Below are 10,358 nucleotides of genomic sequence, written 5' to 3'. Positions count from 1 at the left end.
TCGAGGGAGGCTTGCTCGGCTGTCCTGATGATCCCGTAGGAAGTGCCGTCAGAAGCGATAACTGACGACTTTTACGCTTACCTGATGCAGTCGCTGATACCTGACGCTTTAGGTGCCCGTAACTGCCAGAGTCTGCCCTAAATGCACGTCCTGATCCTTGTTTCAGATAGCGGCCCACTCGGTTTTGCAGATGTGAGCAGCAGGTCTCCTCCTCTTACCTCGAGGTAAGAACCAGTCTCTGTGGACTTAATAACATTAACTTATATGTGTCTAAAGTTCTTCCACCCTTAAATGCACGGATATTGCCTGATGACTTGCCGTTGTCACTTTCATGCATTTGATATAATTATGCACGGCCTCTTGGCGTGTTTGGGACGGTTTGGTTGCGGCCCCTAGCCTGAAACCGCGTCTGTGTTCAGAAACAGATGCCTTCAGGCAGGTTTAGCCAAAGCCTAGGTCCTCGGGGCGGTACTAGGAGTGGTGAGGTGCTTGGCTGCTCTGATGAGATCACTAATAGGAAGTGCCGTCAGAAGCGATAACTGACGATAAAGTTTCCCAACTGACTGCAGTCAAGGCATCCTCACCATTTGGCGGTGCCCAGGAGTTGGGTGGTCTGGACTGTGACCCGTAATTTCTGTATTCACCCAGGTTGCCAGTTGGTGAGGCATTGCCAGCACGTGATCACCAGCCACTGAGTATGGGAGCCTGGACTGAGGTGAGTAAACTTTGGATTGTAGTTGAGGAGGCCGAGGTGTTCAGTTGAATCGTGAAGTTGCTATTGGACCATATGTTGGCAGTTTCGTCTGGCTGACCTAGACCTTGACCTTTGTCATATCTGAGAATGATTCTGGTTTGTGTGTGGACCAGATGGCAGAGTGAACCCAGGAGTTCCTTTTTATGTCGTGGCTGTAGAGTCCTGAGCAAACTTTCTGCTCTGAGATGCCCTGAAAATTGAAAGCCTTAGGTGTGTAAATGTTTAAAACAATGTGACTGAATGGAAGTTGAAACATCTATAAAGATGGCAGTTATGACTCAGTCCCTAAGGACTGTTGAGGGGATGGATGTGCATTTGTATAGTTGTGGCTGTCAGCACAGTGGGAACTGCTTCCAGTTGCCCTTGGCTGTCTGTCCACAGGTACCTTATTCATCCCTCCAGGGTCTGAGCTCTGAAGAGTGGTGACCAGCAGAGTTTTAGAGCTTGCAGCAATGGCAGGAGCACCCCAGCCCAAGACAAGGTAAGACCTGATCTGGACCATGACCGTCTGCATGGTGGAATGGATGAGCAGCTAGTTTTTTGTTTTTTTTTTTGAGCAGCTAGTTTTGTTAAAATGGTTTTGCAGAAAAGGATATCAATGATGAAATCACCCAAAAGAAGCTGGAATTACCGGCAGATTGTGTAGTGGTGAACCTATGGTTTTCTGAGGATATCTTTATGCTGTGAATGACTATTCTGGGGAGTATAAAGTAAGATTCACTGATACTTAGTTTCCTTGCAGGCTATGCTGCAGCAGGGGCAGAATTTGGAAGCCGCAAGGACCAGTGGCAGCCATCAACTTGGACTCGAAAATACAGGCTTCAACGTTTTGTTTTGTGTTGAGTATCAAAGGGGACATTCTTATTGTGAAAGAGCCAAGAAATGGATTTGGCAGCCTTTTTCTAGGACAGTGGAGTCATTAAATTCATAGTTTCATTGTATTGTTCCTTAAGCAAAAGTAGCTTTTTTGTACTTGTAAATATTGTATGCATTTGTTATACTGGGTGAGAGAAACTTCCTGAAATTTGTATCTCCATGCAGTTACCGTAGATGTAATAAAAGGATGCTCTTTGGTATTAAGTTCTTAGAAATGTGTATTTTTGAAGAAAAAGTCAAGTCTGATCACTGCTGACAATTATTGTTCCGTCTCTAAGTCGTGTCGATATTAGTGGTCCAATTAACTCCTTGTAACTTTCCCTTATGGTCAGTTTAAGGTGTTCTCCCCTCTTGAGACTTAGGGCAAAAAATCCCAAAGCATTTAAGGCATCTGTACACAGTCCCTGTTCCTCTGGGCTCTGTCCACTGGCATGAGCTTCCTCTCTCTTGAAGCCCCAGTCTGTAAAGGTCTTTGCTCCCTGGCATCAGATTAGAAGCTTCACTAACCCTCTTTACCTGAGGGGCCTTGGTTCACCAACATCATGGGTACCCGGGATAATTTTCTCCAATTCAGCAATCAGCTGGGCTTTTTGATTGGGCCTGAATGGGTAGGCCTTGGGTGTAGGGACAGTGGGGTGGAGACTTGCTTTTTTTCCCCCCTCCTCCCAGCTGTGGCTGCTCGGAGGCACTTCATCTTTGTGGTCCTGGGGTTTTGGGAATGTGCTCATATTTTGGGGACCCCATGGGAAGGAATTTTATGGGAAATGGTCCTTTTGAAAGGAAGCAAGGCTCACTGTGACCTGTACCCTAGCAACAATCACCTATGAGAAGGTCTGGTAATCTGCAGTGTTTTGAGTGGGTCTTATATTTTGTGCATGCGCTGGTCTGCCCCAGGTTTGCTAGGCAGGCTGCCCTAAATACTGGTGTATTTAGGGAATAGCTGGTACCCTGGGTAGGCCCTGGGATCACATCACAGGCTGAAAGATGGACCTTGTAGATGGTGGGAAGTTTGTTCCAAGGAACCCAAGGCTCCACAAAGAGACACCCTTTAGTCCAGATGGGGAGGGGACTCGTGGGGTCTCTAGGAGCCAGTCCCCTCCCTTAGCCCTTGACCTGGGGTACAGTCAGCATCTGGCTGGGGTTTGCTGGCCTGAATATTTGTAATTCAGGATTGGAAAGTCCTGGGTTAGATGGAGGGCCCCTACTACACTCCTTTCCTGGGGGAGAGCTCTCCTGATTCACAGTAGCTCAGGCTTCCAGCACCTCCAACCAGCTGCACCCACAGGTCTAGGGAGAGTTAAGGGTGGATTCCTTTTAAGCCAGGGATGACTTCTCAGGAGCCAGAGGCAGACGTGGGTAGACAGGGGAGATGGAGAGAGGAGGTACAGTGCTCCTTTCCCAGGTGGTTCCATCTGGCTTCCCGTGGGGGTGGGGGGAGGCACTGCCCAGGCCCACTGTGGAGCTCCCCCCCAGGAGCCCCAGCCTGCCTCAGCCATCCCATCCCAGGAGGAGTGACTTTGTCCCGCACTGCTCTGTCACGTCTGGGTTGCACCTACAGTTTCCCTGCCCTCCTGGTCTCTCATGAGTGTTTCAGGGCCCCCTCCAGGATCCTCTGGGCCCAGGGCCTCGTCCTGGGTCTCATGCCCACTGCCCGGGCCCTCGCCCAGCTCCAGGATGGTGGGCAGGTGGCCCTGCTTGGGGGAGCGCTTGCGTAGGCTGAGCAGGAAGGGCTGGGGCAGCGAGAAGATGTCCACGTTGTTGCCCAGGTCGATCCACGTGACGCTGGGGAACTTCCTGGGGTCTCTGAGGGCGTCGGTAAGGTCGCGCAGCAGGGCCCGCGTCAGCCGGTTGCCGTTGAGGGCCAGTGTGGTCAGCCGGGGCAGCGTGCTGAGCGCCGGCAGCAGCTGCAGAACCATGTCATCCGTGAGGCCCGTGAAGCCCAGCTCCACGCTATCCACCTGCTCCCCGCAGCGCTGCAGGTAGCTGGTCACCCGTTCCAGGTCACGGGAGGTCAGCGGGATGCCTGACAGGTCCACCGTGTTGTCCGGAGGGCTCCCGGCCAGGACCGCCTTGAGGCTGAAGGGGAGACGGGACAGCAGGGTTTGGAGCGAGAGCGGCAGGCTTTTCTCCGGAGGCCGAGGTGGGTCACCTCCAAGAGCCAGCCTCCACTCAGCGCTGTGACTTCAAGAGGTCAGGGACCCCAGGCCCCTTGCATTGCCCCACCTCTCAACCTGGCTGCCCAGTGGGCAGAGGCTGGGGGACCCCAGGGGAGGGTTAGGGTTAGGCAAACGTCTGGGTCTGCCCTGGATTCCTTTCCTCCTACTCATGTGACCTTTACATCCTTAACCTCTGTGCCTCAGTTTTTAAGCTGAAAAATGGAGACAACTGGGTACCACAGGTTGTCATGTGAAATAAGAATGCATTCAGGACAGTGCCTTGTAGAGGAGGTGGTGAATGGGCGAGTTCCCTGATCCACCCAAGAGTGAAATAAGATCTTGGGGGCCCCTCCTTCAAGACCACCTTCCGGCCAGAAGGAGGATCCTTAGGGAGAGCTCTCAGGACAGCAGGCAGGGGTTGGGGGTGGGTGCAGGGGCCTGGAGCCTGGTGGGGGCTGCTGTCTACCCCCTTCCACTCCCCACCTCCTCCACCCCTTGCTCTTCTGCCCCGCCTCTTGTCTTCTTGCTCTGGACCCAGATCTCCTGGTCTCCAGGTACCCAGGTAAACCCCAAAGCTCCAACCCTGGGAAGGACAGGGGGGTGGAGGGGCCCCAGATCGCAGCTTGGACTTCCTGTTGGTCTTGTAGGAGAAAACCAGGCTGAGGTAAGAACTCAGTAGGAGTTACAGCAGAGGGACCACAGGTGCAAAGGCCCTGAGGCTGGTGGAACTCAGCATGTCTGTGAGCCAGCAGGAAGGCCAGCCTGGGGGAAACAGACCTGCACTTGGGGCTGACGGGGAGGCCCTGGCTGGAGTGAGGCTTCTGAACGGAGAGTGGACTGAGCATTCCCGTGCCCTGGGGAGACAGAAGCCCCTGGGTCCCAGCAGAGTTCACAGCCGAGCTTCTCCTTCCTCTGCAACCAGCTCACAAATCTCCTGGCCTTCTGGGTTCCAAGGGTCCTGTCCTGCACTCTCCCAACACTTGGCCTCACCTTGGCCCGACTGGAGGCCCCTGTGCCTACTTCCTCCCCCTGGGAGGGGCCCTGAGGAGTCTTCCCCTGGCTTGGAAGTGGGGGCGGTATCCGGAAGGGAAGGGGGACCAGACCTCTTCTCTGTGCTTCCCCTCCTATCCCATCTGCAGGAGCTGGAGAGGAGCCTGCGCACCAGGACCCCAGTCATTCTGTCCCATGATTCATCCAGAGTATGTTCCCCTCCGCTTTCTCCTATGATGCTGTCCTAGCCCTGGTTCTGTGTCCCAGGGTCTCCTCTGCCTCCAGGGTGCAGGCGGCCACACAATCCCTGAGGGTCCTCACAGCTGCATGAGCCAGGAACGTGGTGGGGTCCGGGACCCTGGGAGACATCAGGAGGGCTGGTGATGGGTGGGAGGAGTACCCACAGTCAGCCCCCACTGCACAGATCAGGGCCTGGATGCCAGAGCCTCTCAGGGCTCATGCCCACCTGGAATGCCCCCCAACCCCCATCGATCCTTTTTCTCCTGCAAGCAGCTCGTGTCCTCTCCCCACTGCCCTGGGAAGGGTTGCTGGACGCCCCCCAGGCCCATCCCGACACAGCTGACTGGGAGCTGCCCTTGGAGGAGGAGGCTGGGGGGCGCTGGACTCACCAAGCCTGGGGCTTCCTCTTCACCAGCCCGCGGTGGCGCCTCCACTGGGAGTGGGGGCTGAGGTGGTACGTCAGCTGCCGGCACAGCTTCTCCATGGCGCCCAGCGCATCGCCCTCCTGCAGACCAACCACACGTCCCTGAGTCGCTGGAGCAGGTGGGGAGCCAGGCCCCTCCCTCCACCTCCCGGCTCTGCAGGACCAGCACGGCCACCCCGGGCTAGCTCGGTGTGGAGACCTGCTGCACTGGCTCCCGGTGGCTGCCCGGAGCAGGGGGCAGGGGTTGCAGACTCATCTGCATGCTGGTGTTAAGTTTCTGTGAATTAGTTGCTGTCGTGAATAAACCTGAGATTTCTGTAAGAGCCGGATTCCAGGTGATGTGACAGGTGACCCCTTAGCCAGAGTCACCCCGGTCCCTGCCACTTCCCGACGCCCAGGGCTGTCCTCACTGGCTTTCCTGACAAATGCCCGCTGGGCCCCTCCCAGGTGCTGGACATTTGCTCTGGACACTGGGAGCAAATGTCCTTACCCTCGTATTTCACACGGCAAAGAGGACAATGACATCCTTTACCACGCCTCTTCTGCCCACATCAGCAGTGGGAAAATAAAGGAATGAAGGGCCAAGTCTTTCCCAACCCCGTTCATCCCCCTTCGTTTCCTGTCTGGTCCACCAGCATTTGAGCTCAAGACCCTGGGTGTTATGGCCTGAACTGTGTCCCCCCAAATTCTTAAACTGAAGTCCTAATCCCCAGCACCTCAGAATGTGGCTGTATTCAGAGACAGGGCCTTGAAAGAGTAATTAAGATAAAATGAGTTCATCGAGACGGGCCCTAATCCTATATGACTCGTGTCCTCATGAACAGAGACCAGAACACAGCCGTGTACAGAGGAGAGACCATGTGAGCACACAGGCAGAAGACGGCCATCCGCATGCCAAGGAGGGCAGCTTCAGAAGAGAACAACCCTGTTAATGTCTTGATCTTGGACTTCCAGCCTCCAGGTCTGTGAGGAAACACATTTAGTCTGTTTAAGTGGTATTTTTGTCATGGCAGCCCCAGCAAACAAATATGCTAGGTTAGAGGATGCAGAGGGCAGATTTCAGAGACTCCTGCTCTGTCCAAGGGAAGTCAGTTCAGCAGAGAGTCTCCGGCCTGAGAGACTGAGTGGTCCACAGCCTGTGTGCTCACCAGACGGTCCAGGGCCAAGGACCAAGGCCACGGAGTGCCAGGTGTGGGTGCCACCCACTTGCAGAAGGCAGTGCAATGTGGTGGGTCAAACATTACAGTGGCCAGGGCCCACCGGGGCCCCTGACACAGGGCAGGTACTTGGTGAAGACCAGCTTGATTATGACCATTGTCACCATTACTCTGCTGGCAAGAGGCAGCACACAGCTCTCCCCCCTCATCTGCTGTTGGGCTTTCCGAGGTTTTCATTACTCGTGGTCAACCTTGGCCTGAAAGTATTAAGCGGAAAATCCTTGAAATAACTCATAAGTTTAAAACTGCACTGTCCTGAGTAGCGTGATGAACTGTCATGTTGCCCCGTTCCATCCTGTTGGGGATGGATAAATCATTCCTTTGTGAGGTGTAACCCACACTGTATATATTACCTACACCGTTAGGACAGAGAACACAGTTTTATACAGTTTGGTACCATCTGTTTCAGGCATCCCCTGAAGGTCTTGGAGTGCTTCCAGGTGGCACTAGTGGAAAAGAATCTGCCTGCAATGCAGGAGACTGTAAGAGACTCAGGTTGGAGCCATGGGTTGGGAAGATCCCCTGGAGGAGGGCATGGTTATCCTCTCCAGTATTCTTGCCTAGAGAATCCCAGGACAGAGGAGCCTGGTGGGCTACAGTCCATAGAGTTGCAGAGTTGGACACAACTGAAACGACTTAGCACACATACACGAAGGTCCTGGAACATATTCCCTGAGGATAGTGTGGGATCTACTGTATTGAGTAGTTAAGAACATAGACTTGATCCAAACTGTGTGGATCCAAATCCTTGCATTGTCGCCTCCTGTGTGACCTTGGGCAAATCACTTGACCTCTCTGTGCCTCTGATCCTCGTCTGTAAAGGGTTAAGCAGGATGGGGCAGCAACCAGCTCACACGGGGCCATATGGAGTTGCAGGGGCCTATGGGGCCTCCAGCTGGGGGATGTGACTGGATTTATGGGCTGGGGGTGAGGACAGGTCTAGCCTGGACACAATCGCCAGCATCTGATTAAACCCCTGGCCAAGGAATGAGCAGAGCAGGCAGACAGGGGGATCAGTCAAATATCAAAGGGGCAGAGGGAGAGCCCAGGGGACGTGAAATGACAGCGAAGGCTCGGCCAGAGAAGCAGGAGGAAGCGGAGCCCTGGGCACCAGGAAGGGGGCTGGTGGGTTCAGACACCCCACTGGAGACTCCAGTGCGGAGGTGCTGGCCAGCACAGGCTCAGGGATGGTGGTCATGGTGCTGGCCGGGGTGAAGGCCAACTTCTAGGCCAAAGGGAGAAGGGAGGGTGGCACATCTAAGCCAAGGTTCTGCACCTGGGATCCTTTCACAATTATTTGTTTATTTATTTGGCTGCTCTGTGTCTCAGTTACAGCATATGGGATTTTCGACTTTTGATGTAGCATGTGGGATCTTCAGTTGTGGCATGTGGGATCTAGTTCCTTGATCAGGATCAAACCCAGGCCCCCTGCATTGGAAGCACGGAGTCTTAGCCACTGGATCACCGGGGAAGTTCCCTTTCCCTAGGACCCTCGCATACCAGGGTCACCCAGAGCTTCAGAGAACACAGTTGCCTGGGCCATCCCCAGTGATGGGTGGACACTGGGACTTTTAACACCTCCCCCCTACCTCAGCCGAGATTCCCCTGTGCTGCCAGGTGGACCAGTGGGGTGGGATGTGGTAGTCTGCCCAGTATCACCCCCAGGACCACCCGGGCTATTCCAAAACTGAGAAGCGAGCTCCTAGCCCTAATCTTAACCTCTGACCACTTCTCAGGGGTTCCAAATTGGGAGCCACAGACTGTCACTCAAACTTCTCGGCCAGAAGGAAGAAACAGAAAGTTCAGTTCTGTCGCTCAGTGTTGTCTGACTCTTTGCAACGCCATGGACTGCAGCATGCCAGGCTGTCCTGATCATCACCAACTCCCGGAGCTTGCTCACACTCATGTCCATTGAATTGGTGATGCCATCCAACCATCTCATCCTCTGTTGTCCCCTTCTCCTCCTGCCTTTAATCCTTCCTAACATCAGGGTCTTTTCCAATGAATCAATTCTTTGCATCAGGTGGCCAAAGTATTGGAGTTTCAGCTTCAGCATCAGTCCCTCCAATGAATATTCAGTACTGATTTCCTTTAGGATAGACTGGTTTGATTTCCTTCCAGTCGAAGGGACTCTCAAGAGTCTTCTCCAACACCACAGTTCAAAAGCACCAATTCTTCGGCGCTCAGCTTTCTTTATAGCCCAGCTCTCACATCCATACTGGACTACTAGAAAAACCGTAGCTTTTACTAGACAGACCTTTGTCCGTAAAGAAACAGAAAAAGAGGGGGTAAAGAGCCGCCGCAGTGCGCCGGTATCGCCACCAGGGGGCAGCCGCGCACACAGCGCGGTCCCCAAGCTGGGCCTGTGCTCTTGTTTACTAAGCAGGGACGGAAGATGTGGTCAATTTGCAGGGGGCCTGAGGCCAAACATGAGCCTGCGTCGTCAGGGGTGAGCGCGCCTCCGCTTGTCTGAACTAAGATTCAGTGACTTACATTATCTACTAGACACTGTGTACTGCCTCTGGCTTCGCCTACGTCCCAATCCTGTAATCACAGTCATCGTATGAGATGGGTGCCCCTGTAATCCCTCCTGACAAACACGGAAATAAATAAGTCGAGGGGATGGCAGGCCAGGCGACGTGAAGGCTGGCATCAGGATGCAAACCCCGCAGTCACTCTGAGGCTGGGCTCTGCTCTGCCCTCAGGTGATGAATCTTTCTCGAAAGTGAGTTCAAGGTGCTTCTATCCTTTGCAACTAGGAAAGCCCCAAGCAAGCTCACTTAAGTTTTCCCACTCCAGGCCTCTGCCTGCAGGAACAGCTAAGCAGGACTGGCCCAGCGGTGGAGGAGGAGGAAGGAAGGGGGGAGGCGAGGAAGAAGGAGGATGCTGGCCCTTCTCCTCTTACTCTGAAAGCCGTGAGGCCCAGCAGCCCCTCTGTGGGACCAGACCGCACTCCCAAGCTACTGCTGACTGGTCCAGAAGGGGGCACTGGAATCCTAACTTTAGACAAGACTCCTGGAGGCTGAACCCTGACAACCCTGAGACATGGGGAGGGGGGTGGGGAGGGGGCAGGAGCAGAGGTGGGGGGCAGGTATCTGTGCTGGTTGGGGTCCCAGAGCCTCTTTCCAGCTTGGCTGCCACTGGGTCCCACGAGCCCCCTTAGTATGGGAAGGATAAGCCCTCTTCCTGGCTTGAGGCAGCCCGCATGGGCTTCTGTTACTTGCAACGGAGTCTTAACCCACAGCAGAGGTGCCAAGGCAGGTTGTGGAATCTGCTCTCTAGGCTTTCCTCCCACCCGTGGAAAAGGAAGGAGGGGGATGGGTGTGGCACAAGTTGGGAAGACTGGGCACCTGCCCAGTGCTGCTGACCAGAGGCCCCAGAGAAGACCCTGCTTGAGGGGTTCACTGACCTGTCAGGGGAGAGGCCCACCGCAGACCTGCAGGCCCCTCCGGGCGGGGTCAGGCCCCTTCCGATGCCATCTACTGTCTTCACCCCTGACCCCAGGATAACAAGCAGGGCCTTTCACCACTCTGCACCCAAGGCTTCTTCATTCATTCATCAAACACGGCTGCCCTGCCTACTGTGTGCTGGACGCTGCTCCAGACACTGAGACTGTACTGGGCTTTCTGTCTACGCCTCCCCCATCCACTCTCTGTTCTCTGTGCTGGACAGGCTGAGCTTTTACGGACAGACTGCATCAC

The 10,358-nt window shown here is 54.6% G+C and overlaps 1 protein-coding gene and 3 non-coding genes across 4 annotated transcripts in view; 3 read left to right on the top strand and 1 right to left on the bottom strand.

Annotated features, from left to right (window-relative positions):
• Positions 1–20: 20 nt before the first annotated feature.
• LOC122695884 lies at positions 21–87 on the top strand. The gene has a single exon (XR_006341621.1). It is a non-coding gene; the product is annotated as a small nucleolar RNA SNORD49 (small nucleolar RNA).
• Positions 88–494: 407 nt separating this feature from the next.
• Positions 495–565, top strand: LOC122695883. Its single transcript, XR_006341620.1, has one exon. It is a non-coding gene; the product is annotated as a small nucleolar RNA SNORD49 (small nucleolar RNA).
• A 785-nt stretch (positions 566–1,350) lies between these two features.
• Positions 1,351–1,424, top strand: LOC122695923. The gene has a single exon (XR_006341653.1). It is a non-coding gene; the product is annotated as a small nucleolar RNA SNORD65 (small nucleolar RNA).
• A 406-nt stretch (positions 1,425–1,830) lies between these two features.
• The window catches only part of LRRC75A (leucine rich repeat containing 75A), a 33,891-nt gene continuing 25,363 nt past the window's right edge, over positions 1,831–10,358 (bottom strand). Inside the window, exons 3-4 of the mRNA XM_043903929.1 lie at positions 5,406–5,521; positions 1,831–3,706 (exon numbers count right to left, since the gene is read on the bottom strand). Of these exons, the coding sequence (XP_043759864.1) occupies positions 3,166–3,706; positions 5,406–5,521 (657 nt within the window). The 3' untranslated portion in view covers positions 1,831–3,165. The remainder of the gene's footprint in view (positions 3,707–5,405; positions 5,522–10,358) is intronic.

Source organism: Cervus elaphus, chromosome 5, assembly GCF_910594005.1.
Source record: "Cervus elaphus chromosome 5, mCerEla1.1, whole genome shotgun sequence".
Lineage (NCBI taxonomy): Eukaryota > Metazoa > Chordata > Mammalia > Artiodactyla > Cervidae > Cervus > Cervus elaphus.
The sequence above is the reverse complement of the archived record's forward strand: the minus strand, read 5'-3'. Positions and strand labels throughout refer to the sequence as shown.